This window comes from Zalophus californianus, chromosome 11 (assembly GCF_009762305.2).
Source record: "Zalophus californianus isolate mZalCal1 chromosome 11, mZalCal1.pri.v2, whole genome shotgun sequence".
NCBI classification, from domain to species: Eukaryota; Metazoa; Chordata; class Mammalia; order Carnivora; family Otariidae; genus Zalophus; species Zalophus californianus.
In genome coordinates this window covers 65,958,403-65,976,020 of record NC_045605.1, presented here as the reverse complement: position 1 = coordinate 65,976,020, position 17,618 = coordinate 65,958,403, and the positions used below count along the sequence as shown (strand labels likewise).

The window sequence follows — 17,618 nt, the reverse complement described above, 5'->3', positions numbered from 1 at the left end:
CTTTCTGTTTCACCAAGAAGTGTGAGCCTTTATGATACCCATGACACGGATTCCCCCTCCCTGAATCCTACATAGAGAGAAATCCCTGTATGATACCCATGTGCACAGGCTCCTGGACCACCCTGCATGGATGGAGTCCTCCTGCGGTAGGAGCCTTATATAGCAGTTCAGAATCAGCCCCTGACCTGATGAAGCAGTCCCAGTTCCCAGGGGTCAGAAATACCTGAAAGGATATCTTTGTTAGGCTGAAGTCGTAAACCTCCATGAATGCTGGCCAGTTTGTGTCTGTCTCCACAGCTGTTTCCTCAAACCTCAGCCCCGGAGCTTCTCCGACATCCTCGCAAAGCAACTCGCTTACTGTCTCCACGCCCCTTGGTGAGGTCCAGTGCCCCTGGCATTTCCTGTGCTGGCTTTTCCCTTTGGGTAGCAGCTGAGTCCAACCCCTGGCCCCACCAGGATGCATCCCATCTTACAGGCTTTCTAGTCAGGACCCCTGTTTGGCATCCCAGCTAGGCCTGGTGGGGCTGCCTCTGAGGAGGTGGATGTACTTTCTGTTGGGGTTTTGAGCTAGTGTGGGGAGACAGGCCTAGCCCAGGATGAGTCTAGGTAGGTGAGGAAGGTTGTGGGAAGGTTGGAGGAGGCAAGGTTGTGGGAAAGGGGCTACAACTGGTGCTTTCTCTGCTAAGAGAGGACTCACAGAGAGGCCACCCCAGAGCTTATTTAGAAGGGCCTCTATTTGAGCCACTCTTTTCTTTTTGGTTTCTTCCCTTTCATTACACTGTGTACGGGGCCACACCCTCAAACCAGCTTGGAAAGGGGCATGGTGCCGGGGAGAACAGCCTGCCCTTGTCAGAGCTGTGGGGCAAGCTCAGGCTCTGACCAGTCAGCCTGGGTTCAGTTCGGAGTGCTGATACTTCCTGGCTGTGTGACCTTGACTTCCCTCTGCCTCAGTTTCTTCATGTGGTTTCAGTGCTGATTAAATGAGTGCTCACCATAGAACCTGACATGTGGAAGGTATTCAACATGTCAGGCGTTACTGGCCACCAGACCTGAGCGAACCAAGGGAGGGCATTCTGGGGAGGTAGATGTGTTTTTGCTAAAGGGACAGCTGATGGTCTGGGGTGCTGGACATCACTCACCAGTGTCTGGACCATTCCAGGTTTGGATGCATGCAGTGGCCCACAGTCCCCTTTGTCTGGAGCACCACCACAGGTAACAGGGGTCCTGATTGGGGTTTCTATGCCAACTGGTCTCTCCTCTTACCCCTTAACCCCTAAGAGGGTCTCCATGACCTATTGCGATGACGGTGCTGGGAGGGGAAAGCATCTACACCACTTTGAGGGTATTTCAAGAGGAGATAGGGTCTCTTCACATTGCTGTCTGACTTGTGTTCACTTTCTCCAGCAGAAGGGGGATGAGGCCGAAGTCTCTTCACCTCACCTTGGCGAGCCTGTGAGTGTGAGCTCTGCCCAAGTTGGATGATGTGGGTGTGGGAGACACTGTTCCAAAAGTCTAGGCTAGCCTTGGGCAGCCTGCAAGTTGGTGTATGTGAGTGGAGGGTCAAGGCTGGGGAAGCTAGAAGGTTCCTCTGTTCTATCATGACTGGAAGTCTAAAGTGGAGGGGGTAAGGCGGCAGTATTCAGTGGAGGTCACTTTCACTATAACCCTATAACACTGCACCTTCACTCAGGCCACTAGCCATAGACCAGGGGGACTGCTGGGCCTGGCAACAGGCAAGGCTGCTGCTTTTGTCACTCTAGTAAAAATTACGGTAAAGTTCCAGTTCCTGATTGGGATTCTTCTTGGGGGCAGCCTGGAAAATCTGGTGCTGATGAGCACTAGAAGGGTGCTCAGAGCAAAGTGCTCAAGGTGATGTCGAGGGCAGCATGAAATACAATCTCATCTAGAAGTGGGGCTAGGATAGAGTCCTCTGGGAGAGTTTCACCACTCACACAAGATAGCCAGACAAATGCTCCTCACAAAGTGGGTGTCCCTTGGGAAATGAAGTAAGAGTGCAGAATCTTAGAACTTCTGCATAGTAAGATATCACCTTTGTAAGAATCACCTGATCCAAAGATCCTTAGCCTCTTTTGGATCATGGAATTCTCTGAGAAATTGTTGAAAGCTACAGATTCTCTCCCCAGAAAAATACATACAACTTGCACATTTAAACACACATATACATTTGCAATAATTTCAGAGGGTTCACAAACCTGATGAGAAATCTGAGTCCCTAACAGTTAAGGGCCTTGCCAGGAAGAGTCAAGACTAGAAACTGGGGCAACTGAGTCAACACCAAAATTTGTGACTGCCCCCAAGCTGTCCTTTATTCCACTGTCCTCCACAGCTCCTAGCCCTTGGGAAGTTCTTGGAAGATTGTGAATGACAGGTCCCCTTGTCCTGTCTGTTTTATAGACCTCAGACTTGTTTGCAGATCCCCTTTACTGACTCAGACTTGACTGAGAAGCCCTCCCCTTTCACTCAGTGCACACACATACACACAGGCACCTGAGCAGGTTCTGTGGGGACAGAGGCGCCACAGTGGAAGTGGACCCACCTCTTTCCTCTCCAGCCTGCTTCCAGAGTCCCAGTTCTACCTTGTCTCTTTCAGAATGTCTCCAAAGGGCTAGCTGACCGGAAGCAGAATGACCAGAGGAAATTGTCTCAGGGCAGGCTGACTCCTCGTTCTCCCACAATTGAGAAGTCCAAAGAGATTGCAATTGAACAAAAGGAAAACTGCGATCCCCTCCAGTGCCCTGAGGCCACACCCAAAGGCCCAGCTTCTGGCGTAGGCAGTGGAGGGAAAATGGCCCTGAATAGCCCTCAGCCTGGCCCTGCTGAAAATGAGCTGGGAAAGGCACTTCTGAAGACAGCCAGGGAAGGCAACCCTCTGCCTAGAGATCCAGCCCAGGGCTCTGGAGGGGTGGCTCCCCTGAGCCCCCAGGGCAAAGGTACAGCTGGAGAGCCGACAGGGTCAAAATTTGGCTCCAAAGCTGAGTTGCGGCCCCCTGCTTCGCGGCCACCCCTACAGCGGGGGGTCTCCTGGGACAGTGGTCCTGAAGAACCTGGCCCCCGGCTGCAGAAAGTGCTTGCTAAGCTGCCTCTGGCAGAGGAAGAGAAGCGTTTTTCAGGCAAAGCTGGCAGCAAGTTGGCCAAGGCACCCGGACTCAAAGACTTTCAGATACAAGTGCAGCCAGTACGGATGCAAAAACTGTCGAAGCTCCGTGAGGTAGGTTCCTGGGGGCCAGCTGGGCAGGGTGTGCGCTCCAGGTAACCCTGGGCTGAAGACCTCTGGGCTGAGCTGCTAAGCAGGGCAGCTGTGGCCTGGACTTGGGCCTTGTGGGTCCCTAAACTTCCCCACCCTGATAAATCAGGCCCACTGTGCAGCATCTTCTTCATAAATATGTTTCAGGTGATTTTACCACACTTACCAGGGTGAGGTCAGTGTGGGATATAGTTGCCACACAAAGCCACATTTTAAGGGGAAGGCAAGTGTATGGCGGGCACGTGAGCCCTCAGTACTGGGCTGTGTTTTCCCCTCCAGCCAGAGTTGGCAGCTCATAAACAGGAAGCCCTTAATAGAGTGCCTTGTCATGCCAAAGGATGGAATAGCTTTTCCCTTTGTCAGGCCCCGAACTTTTCTTCCTGATGCCTGTTAACAAAGGGCCCCAAATCCATCCTTAAGTATAATGACAGCCATGAGGGGCTGCTCCCTCTGTGGTGAATTTCTTCCAGTGTCCATGATGTCCCCAACTTTCACTGGCCATCAAACCAGGCACAGTAGTCTCCCATGGGGCTGCCACCCTATGCAGGGGGTGATTGGGAGTATCCACCAATGTAGGGGACAGAGATAGGGTGTGAGGGTGAGAAGAGATTAACAGGACAAGGAATCGTTATCCAGTCCCATTTCCCCAGAGGGCCAACCCAGGCTACAGGGGCTCCATGGGGAGGGACCTGGCACCCTCACAGCTAAAACTGGACAAGGCTCCCCTGGCTCCCCTACAGAATGCGTGTGACATGGGGAAGGAAAAGAGGTACCTGATAGCAGTAAAGCACAAGTGAGGAGGTTTCTGTGCTAGCAGGGACACATGTGTCCTATTCAGAAACCTCATTCCTATTCAGAAACTTTCTACAATTCTCTGAATTGGAGGCTCCGGGGAGCTGCTAAGGAAACAGGTAAAGGGCCCTGGCCAATTACTTCCATTTGAGCCATGAGCACCCTCTGCTGGCCCCTTCCTTTCCTTCCTTACCAGGGGGCAAACCACTCAAGTGGGCCCTGCTACGACTGAAAATCCCCTCATAAGCATAAGTCACAAGAGGCGAGGAGATCTGTCAGATGTTAGAAGTGCTGGTCTGGTGCTGACTGACCTGTGGTCAGCATCCCCATCTCTCCTGGGCTTTGACTGCTGAGGCCCCGGGCAGTATTGTGGGGCAGCAATTCTCAGGCCTCATTTGTCTGGAGAGTTTAACAACTCAAGGGGTGCCATAACCAGCCACTGAGGAAATGGGGGTAGGACAGGTCACAACTCCTGGAAATGGGCATTTACTGCCCTGAACAACAGGACAGGAAGCTCTAGCTAGCTTGAAGCACAGTCATGAGCTCACCAAAATCATTTCCAGCAGAAGCTCCATAACACATCCAGGTGACCACCCTATCCCCAGAGCCCTGGGCTCTGCTTCTGTTTGTCGTATAGCTCTCAGCCACAGTGTGGCTGGAGCTCATTTGCCCTGAGGCCCACAGCCTTATTTAAAAGGCAGACCATGCCGGGGCGCCTGGGTGGCTCAGTTGTTAAGCATCTGCCTTCGGCTCAGGTCATGATCCCAGGGTCCTGGGATCGAGCCCTGCATTGGGCTCCCTGCTCGGCGGGAAGCCTGCTTCTCCCTCTCCCACTCCCTCTGCTTGTGTTCCCTCTCTTGCTGTGTCTCTCTGTCAAATAAATAAAATCTTAAAAAAAAAAAAAAGGCAGACCATGCCAAGGACAATTCTTAACCCGAGAAATGTGGTGCTAATGGTGGGGTTTCAGGCAAGTTTATGGACTGGGAGAGGAGCAGTCTTCCAGGTGCCCTTCATATGTCACCATGTCATGACTGTCCACCCACCTTTGAGGCTGCCCCACTAGGGGCAGCCTCCCACATAAGGCTGAGTGGTCACAGAGCCATAAACAGAACAAGAGAAGAGTTCCGCCTGATGTTATCATCTGAAATGTTGTTTTCTTTTCCTAAAAAGGAGCACATCCTGATAAGAAATCAGAACTTAGTGGGGCTCAAGCTTCCAGAACTTAGTGAAGTGGCTGAGCAGGAAAAAGGTAGGTAGGGTTGGGGCAGATGCTCTCCTCAGGCCAGGGCTGGATTCATTTTTACCAGATAAAAGGAGGTGAACGTGTTAACACTAGACTTCTGTCAGGGTCTTTGTCCCAGTGGCGAGTGTGGACCAAACACACAGGAGGCCCTCAGTAAATATTTGCAGATAAATGAATGAATCAGATTATGTTTCCTGCCCACTCAGAGAACCTCTAAACTTGTCTCCTTCAAACCATCCCCCCTTCCAGACCCTGCCACCCCTCCCTGAGCCTTGTTAGCACCTAGGAAGCCTGGAAGGGTGACCCAGGCCTCAACTTTTGACACTTCCTTTTCCTCTCACACCCAGGAAGTCACTCAAATAGAACAGTTCCTCTTTTCAAGACATCAGAGTCATCTCTTGCTTTCTAATCTGCTGTCACCACAAAGTCCAGACCCCAGCCCTTTCCTCCCTGGCCTGGCAAGTCCCCACCCACCCACCCACCCTGCCAGACTCATCTTCAGAAAATAAGACTTTGGATCTCCTGCCTCCCTCCTGCCCCCCCACCTCCTGGCTCACCTCTTCTATGGGTCATGCTACCTGTAGTCACTCTTAGCACAGAAGCCTTCTGCTTCAGGATTGTTGTATGGGCATGCCCACATGCCACCAACTATTTTGGAAGCCCTGATCTGAAATATAGTTAACTAACACCTATCTATTCAACATTAACAGGATTCCCAGAAGTAAAATTTCCAACTTTTTAAAAACTAATTAAAGAAAATTAACCATCTTTAGAGGAAATCTTTTGAAAAAAATATGATACACTTTTCTACTTTTAATTTTTAATGTGCAGCTTCAAAACACTAGGAAAAGATTTATCTTAAAATTTGCCCCACAACCCCATAAATTCTGAAAAAATGCAATTTTTATTCTTTCCAGTATTGACCTGCATTTGTAAGTTTTTCACAATTGATTTGTGTAGCTATAATTTCTTGTTTCTACTTTTTGAACTTCTTTCATAACTGATTCCATATATTTTGACTTGTCCTTTTATTTATCATTTAATGGGTGTATCTTTGCATTGATGCATTGATTGCTGGGTATTTCAGATGTTTACAGTTCTTTTAACCATGATTAACCAACCTGCTCTAAACAACTCTATACTCATAGTTTTTTTCTTTCTTCCTTCAAGTTATTCCCTTGAACAAATTCTCAGGCTTGAGATTCACTGGGTCAAAGTGTAGAAACATTTGCATTTACCAAATTGCTTCCAATGTAGACTGCTACCTGCAAAGACTGAGGAGTCTTTCTCCTAAGAACTACCAGCACTGGACTTTGCTTTGCTTTCACTCCTTATGGGCCAGAATATAGTTAGAATTAGATAATAAATGCCACTTTGTTATTACTTCAACTAATTTGCTAGCAAGCAAGTTCAAATTTAATCATTTTAAATATTTAATTACTGTTTTTTTCTTAGTGGGTAGATTAGCTTTTCATCTCTTTACCCAAGTGTCCATATGGGCCTTAGGTTTTTTGTTGGTTTATTTTTTGTTGGTACATATGTAAACTCTATAGATACTAACCTGTACTATACTTTTCTCTTGTAATTGATTTCTAGTTTCATACCATTACACTTGGAAAAGATGCTTGATGTAATTTCAGTCTTCTTAAATTTATTGAGAGACTTGTTTTGTTCCTGTTAACATGATCTATCCTAGAGAATATTCCATGTGCACTTGAGAAGAATATGTATTCTATTGCTTTTGGGTAGAATGTTCTGTATATGTCTATTAGGTCCATCAGGTCTGATGTGTCATGTAAGGCCAATGTTTCCTTATTGATTTTCTGTCTGGATAATCTATCCATTGATGAAAATGGGGGTATTAAAGTCCCTTACAATTATTGTATTGCTGAAAATTTCTCCCTTTAGGTCTGTTAATATTTGTTTTATATTTAGGTACTCCTATGTTGGGTGTGTAAATATTTACAAATGTTATATATCCTCTTGTTGGATTTGTGTTTTTCTCAGTACTTTTTCATCCCATCATTTTTTGCTTTTTAACAAAGCAAATGCTTAGTCCAGAACCTGGGATGCAGTGATCACTCTAGTTATAGCAATTGTGCTAGTTAGTCACTATAGTAATCCCTGTACCATTTTTTTTAGAGAAATTGTAAAGTTTTTGTAATCATCTTTGCCTATCTTTTCTTTTGAAGTCTTCCATTATTTAAGTCACTATAAAAACATTATTTCTCCTTAATTGGGATAGCAAATCTATTTTCTAATAGTTTGTCTATAGTTTGATCTATTTATATTTATTTTGCTAATACCTGTGGCATTTATTTTAAGATATAGGTATTTGGAAATTTAAGATCCTGTTACCTCGATAATATTTTAATAGTATGTATATTTCTTATTATTTTGTGGCTTAGACAATCATATACTACATTCTTTTTTATATATACCAAACACCAGTTCTGAGCCCTTGATTCTCTTTTATTCTGATCAATACTGAAGCATTTTAATTACTGCTGCCTTATAATACAAAATTAATATATTATGTAAGGTTACTTCTCTCTCACTGTTCATCTTTTTCAGAATATTGATTATGTTCTAGATATAAAGATTCAATGTAAAATAATGGAAAGAGCAACTGGACAAAAAGTCAGGAGATCTGAGTTCCTGTCTCGGTCCAGGAACCAACTGAAGGAATCTTTAAATATGTTCTTCAACCTCTGTTCCCTCTTGGACTAGCTGACCTCAGAAGGCTCTTAGCTCTAAAATAAGACTCAAGGATTACAGGTCTTTTCTAATTTTGCCTCTTACCTACCTATTTCTCTAAGTGAAATTTATGCCATTTTATATGACATTTAATTGCGATTGCTCTAAAGCTACACACTGGATTCAGAAGAACTGTCCCAGTGTTGTTTGTTTTATAGTTTATAGACTTTTAAATTACTAACTTTGAAAACATTTAGTTCTCATTCGGACACATGGTTTGTCCCTCTATTAATTTGGGTTTTCCTTTCCTTTTCCTATAAAAGATGGAGGTTCTTTGTACAGGTCTCCATATCTCTTATTGGGGCACATTCTGTATATTCTTACCTATTTATAAAGAAGACTCTTTTCATTAGATTTTCCTAGCTGACAATCAGTGGCATAGACGAATGCTGCTTGGTATTATACATGTTTCTTGTATATTAAGAAATGGTACAGGGATTACTACAGTGACTAACTAGCACAATTGCTATAACTAGAGTGATTACTGCATCCCAGGTACTGGTGTAAGCATTTGATAATATTTCACTTAATGCTCATAGCAAACCTAGGAGGTAGGCCTTACTATACCCATTTTACAGATCAGGAAATTGAAGACTGGGGAGGTTAAGTTCACATGGTTATTAATTTCTGAAGCCAGGTTTGGAACCCAGATGTGACCAAATCCGAAGGCTCTTGACCACCTTGCACAATGCCTTTTTCACGTTCATAATCTGTTATTTTTATTTTATTGAATTCACTCTTTGTCTTGGTTGTGTATTTGTGCATGTGTGTGTGTACTTCCCTTGTGTATCTGTCTATGTTTTCTACTTTGGCAACATTCTCTAATATGATAATGGTGATAAGGAGAACACTTGCCTTGTTTCTGTTTTTAATTGAATTGTTTTTGTGTTTTTATTTGAAGACTCATGTTGTGTCTGATTCTTAAATAGATGTACTATTTTATTATTTAATATTTTATATTACTAAATAGAAAAAGATATATGTAATAAAAGATAAAATATATAAAATACAAAAATATATTATTTCATATAGTATATTTATATATTTTATATACTTTGTTTATATATACTATATATTTTACATATATAGTATAGTATTTTATATTTTTATTATTTTAAGGAAATATTCTTGTCTTTAAAGTTTCAAGATTTATATTGAATTTTATCAATTTGCTTTGGGTATCTATTGAAGAATTATGTAAATTATATCATTTAATATAATAATAATTTTCCATATTTAGAAATAAACCCTGTGGCCCTGGAATAAAATTCATTTGGTCATGTTGTATTTTCTTTTATGTGTACTCCCAAATTTTCTCCGTATTTCTTTTAAAGTATTCTGCAACCTTTCTGCATTAATTAAGATAAAATCTAAGTTGCTGTGACATAGAGGCCCTGAAGTATGATAACCTATAGGGTCGAGAAGAATGTCTCAGCCTTGAATAATGATTCTAAGGCAAGCTGTCAGGTTAGCAGGTGGCTCTGCTCCACATAATCATTCAGGGACCTTAGTTTCTTCTCTGCATTTCTATACATTCTCCTAGATGTATCTTTATAGAAATACATAAGTTTTGCCCTGGGATAATATCTTAGAAGTGGAACTGCTTGATCAAAAGTCATTATATTTAAATACATATACATATTGCCGAATTAACTTATAAAAATTATACCAATTTAGATATCTACTATGTACCCTCCCTCTCGTTTTTCTCTCACTTCTAGGATCTGGGTGGTTAAGAGCTCAAGCTTCAACACTTAGCTGCATAGCCTTGGGCAAGTTTCTTAGTCTCTAGATGGCTCAGTTTGCTCATCTATATAATGGGTATAATAATAGTACTATAGGCTGATATAATGTTTTTATGTGATACTGGTCTTTATTCCAGCAGAAACCTGCCATGCATTTTAATTCCTATAATCGAGGTTGTAGAACTTTATCACACATGGGATGTTGTCCTGTGTGCTCCACAGTATATGTAGGATGGTGCTGGAGATGTGGTGAGCAGCCACATGTGTTTGACTGGTATCTGCCAAGTGGGGACTTCCTTTTCCTACATTCTGAACATTCTGAATCATCCCCTCTCATATCCAGGATGAAAGACTTTGGGAGCCCTCACTGAAAGCTAAAGAGGCTAGCTCTTTTTGCAAGCTCTAATTACAACAGTGTATATGAGCTCATAGGGAAAACTCGAGTCTCTTATGATGATTGTTGGCTGTTCCTTTGGGAGATGGGGGAGATCCTTATCAGAACATTCTGGAATCTTAAGAAGTTTGGCTCTCCTTCAGTTTCTGAAGATTGGTAGGCTCTTTCCTGCTGCATCTGGTCTTTCCAACAATCCAAAAAGTTCTCTTCACAGATCATTTGTAGGATGTTTGGGTCCTAGTCATTTGCAGGCCATTTCAAGCCAAAGATGTGAGGCTGACTGTGAGCTAGTTCCAGGCGGCATGCTGGGAATGCAGAGGTGAAAAAGACTCAGGCTCTGCCATCAAGAAGAGGGTCTTTTCTTGGCTGTCATTATTGGTTTCTTCAGCTACCTCAACAACCTCTGTCCCATCTCTCAGCACTCCTGACCTCCTCACCCAGCTCAATCCACTGTCCATACTCAGCCAGAGGAATCTTTGAAATTCAAGTCTGTTTCAGCAGCTTCAGGGGCCTTCATTCTGCTCTTCCCCTGTGTAATTAACCCTGTTTCCCTTTCCCACATCTTCAAGGGCCACTCTCCTCCCTCTCAATATCTTGGCCTTCCTTCAGCAACTCATTCCTCCTTCTTGGATTGGCACAGGCACAGAACCAGGAATGTTTTTCCTCTCATCTTCTTTGCCTAATGAACTCTCATTCAGTCTTTAGATTTCTGCTCAAATGTCACTTTTCTAGGGAACACTTTTCCAGTACCTCCAGATCCTTCTGTCTTTTTTTTTATTATTATGTTCAGTTAGCCACTGTGTAGTACATCATTCGTTTTTTTTAATTTTTTATTGTTATGTTAATCATCATATATTACATCATTCGTTTTTGATGTAGCGTTCAATGATTCCTTAGTTGCATATAACACCCAGTACTCCTCACAACACTTGCCCTCCTTAATACCCATCGTCCTGTTAACCCCTCCCCCCAGCTCCCGCCCCCACTGAAACCCTCAGTTTGTTTCCTGGGATCCATAGTCTCTCATGGTTCCTCTCCCGCTCTGATTTCTCCCCCTTCAGATTTCCCTCCCTTCCCGTATGGTCCTCCGTGCTATTGCTTATGTTCCACATATGAGTGAAACCATATAATTGTCTTATAAAATCTACCATGGTATGAAATGTGATGTTTGAGTGTTTCTCTAATTAATCTCTGTCCCATGAGGTAACAAGCTCCCAGAGGACAGTGACCTGTTTTGCTCAGCATTATATCCCTAGCTCCAAGTTCGTTGCCTGAATCATAGTAAGCACTCAATGAATACTGAAGAAATGAATGAGCTCACCTTCACCTTCTAGGAGAGGAAACACAAGGGTAGACAACGTCACTATAATACCTTGTGTTAAGACTTTACAATACAAAGTACCTAGGAACACAGAGGAAGAAGCAAGCAGCTCAGTAGGGGTGAGTGTGTCAGGGCAGGATTCCAGGAGGAGCAGTTTTGAGCTGAGGGAAAGAAAGGCATCCTAGGCAGAGGAAACAGCAGGAGCAAAAGCACACAGGCACCTTCTGGTTCTCGTTACGTTTCAGGAATAGAAGGGATCCCATGTGAACTAAGTGTGCGTCACGTGTTTTAGAGAGATGGGCAGTAAGGGCGGAGTATAAGTGGGAAGCGGGGAGAGTGAAGGTTTTGAGGGACAATTAATGAGTTTGAACTTCATTCAGGACCCCTTGGAAAGCCAGAGAAACATGCAGATAAGGAAGCACCAGGATTAAAGCTGAGTTTGGGGATAACTCTTCTCAACAAATTATGAAAGCTGTCCTGAAATGGGAGAGGCTGGAGACAGGGAGACCGGTAAAAGGGTATGGAAACAGCATGGTGAGAGGTGACAAGGCTGTAGATTGAGATGGACAGGAGGAGACATAGGAGGGACAGGTTTGAGAGCTATTTGGAGGTCAGCTTGGCAGGACTTAGTGAGGAGACAGGTAGAGGGGAGGACCAGAAAGACAACCAGGTGTGTGTCCACATGGCCAAGGAGGGTGATGGTGTCATTAATGAGGATGGGGAGAAGAGGAGGAAGGAGCTCACCTGAGGAGGAAGACAGCAAGATCGGATTTGGATGTGTTGTGTTGAATGCCCATGGAGAGCAGCTTGGATGCCCCAGTCTGGCAGACCTAGTTTTGCATCTGGTTCTACCACTAATTAGCTGGGACAGTGGGAAATCTACTTAACTTAGCTGAGCCCAAGTTTCCTAGTTTACAGAAAATTGGCTTAGCAGTATTTGCCTTGCAAGGCTGTTGTAAGGAATGAATGAGAAACTACATCTAATGCAAGTTGATGTTTGATAATGGTGGCTGTTGAAATTGTTTTCATCATCTTGATCCAAGGGACAACGTCTAGAAAGTGGTTGGATATCTGGACATGGAGGTTGAGAGAGGTGTGGGAAGTCCCTCTAGACACCCCCAGTCTGAGCTCGGAGCCCTCAGATCTCAGACAGGGAAAAGGCCTCCTTGAGAAGATCAATCTGAGGAAAGTTTATCCCCGACCAGTAGCTTTGGCCTTTTGCGGGTCATCCTGAGTCTCAGAGCGTCTTTAATCAGAAGTCCCAAAAGTTATTTTTCTAAGTCCTGGAGATTGCCAGAAACAAATGCTTTCATTGGAACGAGCTAATACCGGCAGATATGTTTAAAATAGTTCTGTTAAAATACCTCCTGCACATTATCAAAATATTCAACTAATAGTGAAAAATACAAAGAAAGTAAATATAGCTTCTAACAAATGCCCTCTTCCCCACAAATTCAGGAGGAAGGGAGGAAGGAAGGAGATTATGCTATATTGCTAGATGTACTTATTTTAGATAAAAAGTATGAAAATTTAATTGAACTTGAATTAAAGCAGAGTAAAACTGTGGGAATTACTGAGTTTTGGCAATTTCTTCCTCCAGAGAACAGAGATTAGTTTTTTTTTTTAATTTTATTATGTTATGTTAGTCACCATACAATACATCATTAGTTTTTGATGTGGTGATCCACAATCCATTGTTTTCATATAACACCCAGTGCTCCATGCAGTACGTGCCCTCCTTAATACCCATCACCGGGTTAACCAATCCCCCCTCCCCCCTCCCCCCTCCCCTCTAAAACGCTGTTTGTTTCTCAGAGTCCATGGTCTCTCATGGTTCATCTCTCCCTCCAACATAAGGAATAGCATGGAGGACATTAGGAGAAGGAAAGGCAAAATGAGGCGGGGGGGGAACTGGAGGGAGAGATGAACAGAGATTAGTTTTTAAAAGTTTTAAAATATACATTATGAAATGCATTAAGAGTTTGGAGTCATTGAGGTACTTTTTTTACATTACATGTTTCAAATTTGGATTATTGACTTCCTATGGGAAAAGATGAAAATGACAGCATTTCTTCCCACCTTCATATTTCTTCCCATCCTTCCATCTCCACAGATACAAATGATAAATTATTCTTTTTTTACTGTCAAGGCTTTAACATTTACATTCCATTCTGTAACTATAATTTCCATAGTTGGTTAGCCCTAAGCTTATATGTAAAAGGATTTAATGCTGACCGTCAGTCTCTTTATGATCGCTCACCATTCCCTAGTTTATGATTTTGATTTATGTCTTGTTTAGCTAGATTTTATTATCCAATAGTTTTCCTAGAAGGGCTCAGAGGTGCTGTTTCCTGAATTCTACTATGTTTAAAAATGCTATCTTTATTCCTGAAGGACAGCTTGGCTAGTTTTAAATTCTGGGTCATTCTTGCCCTCAGAACTTGGTAGATGCTACACTGTATTTAATGTTGTAGAGAAGTCTGAGACCAGCTGATTTCTAGCAGCCCTCAACCTCCACCTCTCCCGGTAGATGGGTTACTCTTTCCATGAGGGCAGTTGGAGAAGCACTTCTTTATACATATCCATATATATATATATATATAATATATATATATATATGGATATGGATATACATGTATATATATGGATATGGATATATATATGGATAAAGAAATATATATATATATATTTTTCCTTAACATGACATGCTCTTTCAATCTGCAAATTCAGCTTTTCCCTCAAGTGAGGAAAATTTTCTTCTCCTGTATCTTTGAATATGTTCATTGTTCCTTTTGTTTTGTTCACTAGTTCAAAGACACCACAATCTGTAAATTTCTCACCAATATCTCAACTACAGGTCCATTATTTAATCTCTAAACACTTCAGTCTTTCTTCCTTAGTTGCCATGTAGTTGCCATGACATTGTTTTCATTTTATTTCTTTTTGATATGGATATTTTCACCTGGATTTTCTCTTTACCTAGATATATTGTAAAGGTCAATTTTCATTGACTCCTTCCTACTTTATCTGAGATCTCTGTCTTCTTGCAGTGCTTAGCTGAAGACTGGGTATTTTGTGTCTGCTTTATTACTGCTTGGGTAGTGGGGAAAAGGGGAAGTTCAGATGGAGCTGTGGGCAGTCGTGTTTGTGGGATTGGTTTCTACTCTTTTTCTCTAACTTTGTGCATACTCCAACACGTGAGTTTATCACACCACAGTGTGGGCATATCTTATTCTTTTGGGTAAGTAGTAGTAGATTATAGATTATTTTCCCAATTCAGGGTAGAATTGTAGAGACAGTCAGCCCAGGTGTTTATTTTCCAGACTTGGCCCAACTATTCCCAGCAGCCATTCTCACTCCCCTGCCAGACGGAGGAAGGAAAAAGTAGACAAAATCCAAGGAGTTTGGTCGCTATGCTATTTTTCAAAAGTGGTGGTCAGGGGTAAGAGGCAGCTTCAACTGGGGCTTTCCATGTGTCTCCTGCCCGCACTTTATTGGATGGGCTTGCTTTATTTATTTTTTCTTTTGTCTTACTTTCTGGTAAATCCCTCCATATTGTTTGAGATAATCAGCTCTGGTAGAATGCTGTGCAATCATTCTGCTTTTCCTCTCCCCTCCTACTCAGTAAGAAAAGCAAAGAGCAGCACAGGCAGTTTTTTCCCTTGTTGGAGTATTGTTGTAGTAGCATGGAGATCCTTCCTTTCTGAAGAAACTTTCTGAATTTCCTCTGGAGGCTGCCTGCTCACCCCCTCAGTCTACTTCCCTTCTCATTCTGTGGTATTACACTCTTGCCAGAATTCTTCCTCTTAACATCTTCCTCTCAGTAATGATTCTTTGAGGAAAGAAGAAAGGGCTGTCAAGGGTGGGAGCTCTACATTTATTCCTAGGAAGTTCTGTCTTCTCTAGCCATTGTTTTTAAAGATGATTGCCTTTTCTTATATTTGAGAGTTGCTGGTATATTTATGGTTGGTTTAAAATTTTTTGTAATTGTTGACTTCAGGAGGAGGGTGGCTGATTTAGGATCCACAAGTTCTAGGATCACCCTTCGGATAGCCATCTTATCAGAACTAGGAGGCCTAACTAGTTATTTTTTTGGTGGGGTAGGGGAGGCTCAACCTAGGCAACTTCTCTAGGCAAAAGCCCCTGTTATGGCTTTTACTTGATTATTATTTCTTCTATGGCTCAATTATATAGATTTCTCAGGAGTCCACTGCTTAATTATCTCTCTGCTGGGTGCCGTGTGGATACATAAAGGTATAGGAAGGCCAGAGGCACCACAAGGTTTATCATCTGTCACATGGAAATGTCAGAGAGCAGTAAGTGCCAGGACAGAACCCAAGAGATGACAGGTAGCTAAGAGAACATCTAATCCAATCTTATATCCAAAGAAGGATCACTGACTACCCCATTTCTGACAGATGGCCCTCCAGACGTTGCCAGGATATCCTGAGTGTCAGCAAACTCCTGAACACTGTTCTGTTATTGGGAAATTCAAAATATTTAAATATTCTTTACCTTGAGCCAAACTATAACTCCTCTTCTCTCTGCATGGTCTCCTTTGGAGAAACTTCTAACTCACATGACTCCCAATCTTAGCTGCACTTAGATGGCTACCACAAGTATGCCTCTAGTCCCGATCTCTGGCCTGGCCTACAATTCTGGAAAATGACTGAGCTGGTTGGAAACCTGCCCATGAGAGATGGTAGAACATGGATAACTGCGGGATGAAGATACCTAATTTGGATCAAGTAAAAGATTTGAGGCTTTTAATCCTAAATGTACCATAAGCCCATAGTAAGGTACAGTGAGTCTACCCTGCATGGATAACAAAAGTTAATGCCAGGGACATTTGCCCACGTGTTCCTGAGTTAAGTGCTTGTTAGAGCATATCTGGCAACAACCAGAATGTGTGCAGGAAGGGGATGATATCTAGAGGGCACAGGCCATAGTGGGTGACAACCAGCAGTTGGAAAAACAAGGGTAAAGCCTGGAGAAGGGAAGCTTTATAGAGGTACAAGAACTGTCTTCAAAGAGGAGAAAGATTTATGGGAAAGAGAATACTTGGTTGGTTCTTTCTGCTTTCAGAGCACAGACCCAGGGTAGTTTTATGAGATAACAAAAGGCTGTTCATTGGTTCTTTTAGCTAGGAGGCACCTATTTCTGAGATCTGTAAAAGATCTAATGACCTTAGCTTTACCCTGGAAAAACACTGTTTCTATTTCTATGTTTGGGGATATGGAATCAGATTTCTAGGTAGGACACCGGTGATTGAACCACTAGGAAGAATAACTGGGCAACAGGCCTCCCGAGAAGCCTGCCAAAGAGAGGGGACTTTTCCAAATATTACAGCTAAAGAACAACTAGCTTTCAGTTGCCAGAAACCAACCTTGAACCCCAAACACGGGAGTCTGCTTGGTACTGTGGGGAGCAATGGGAAGAACTAGAATTTAAAGCAGATGAAATCGTCTGAAGTCTGACTATGCCAGTTACTAGTTTTATGACTTTAAGTTATTAACCTTGCTGAGTCTTGACTTACCTACTTGTAAAATGAGATGATTAAGTTCTAGCTCATTGGATCATTGTGAAGATAAGATAACAATGATGAAGGCCCTAGCATATAATTAGGTTCTTATAAACTGAAGCAAGGTGCCAACAGTGCTACTGTGGTTTCAGACATTTTATAAGTTAAGCACTTTGTTTTTTTTTCAGGGCTCCCTTCTGAACTCTCCTCAGCTATTGAGGAAGAAGAGTCAAAGAGTGGCTTGGATGTCATGCCCAATATTTCTGATATGCTGCTGCGCAAACTGCGGGTCCACAGGTCTCTCCCTGGAAGGTAAAATTAGGGCATGGGTTGTATAGGACACTGTATTGGGTAGGCCCTGTGTTAGACTCTAGATGGGACATAGTGGAGCATGGGCCTTGATTTTTGACCCCAGAAAGGTCAAAGTCTAATGGTCCAGACAGGGCTAATGCTCCAAAATAAAAAGAATAACAAAGAGCCACATAAGGTGGTTCTAATTCAGAGCAGGTGGGTTTTATTGGTAGGCATAAGGTATCATCAGAGGCTCATGGCTGCAGAGGGTGGTGGACATTGGCCCAGG

The 17,618-nt window shown here is 43.0% G+C and overlaps 1 protein-coding gene across 6 annotated transcripts in view; it reads left to right on the top strand.

Annotated features, from left to right (window-relative positions):
- IRAG1 (inositol 1,4,5-triphosphate receptor associated 1) overlaps positions 1–17,618 on the top strand; it is a 121,379-nt gene that overhangs the window by 66,120 nt on the left and 37,641 nt on the right. For 3 of the 6 annotated variants that reach the window (XM_027579653.1, XM_035722895.1, XM_027579652.1), the window contains 6 exons: positions 298–375; positions 1,160–1,212; positions 1,405–1,452; positions 2,612–3,229; positions 5,228–5,306; positions 17,227–17,350. In XM_027579653.1, the coding sequence (XP_027435454.1) occupies positions 298–375; positions 1,160–1,212; positions 1,405–1,452; positions 2,612–3,229; positions 5,228–5,306; positions 17,227–17,350 (1,000 nt within the window). Of the gene's footprint in view, positions 1–244; positions 376–1,159; positions 1,213–1,404; positions 1,453–2,611; positions 3,230–5,227; positions 5,307–17,226; positions 17,351–17,618 lie in introns of all 6 variants that reach the window. The other 3 variants (XM_035722896.1, XM_027579655.1, XM_027579654.1) reach the window with 3 other exon arrangements.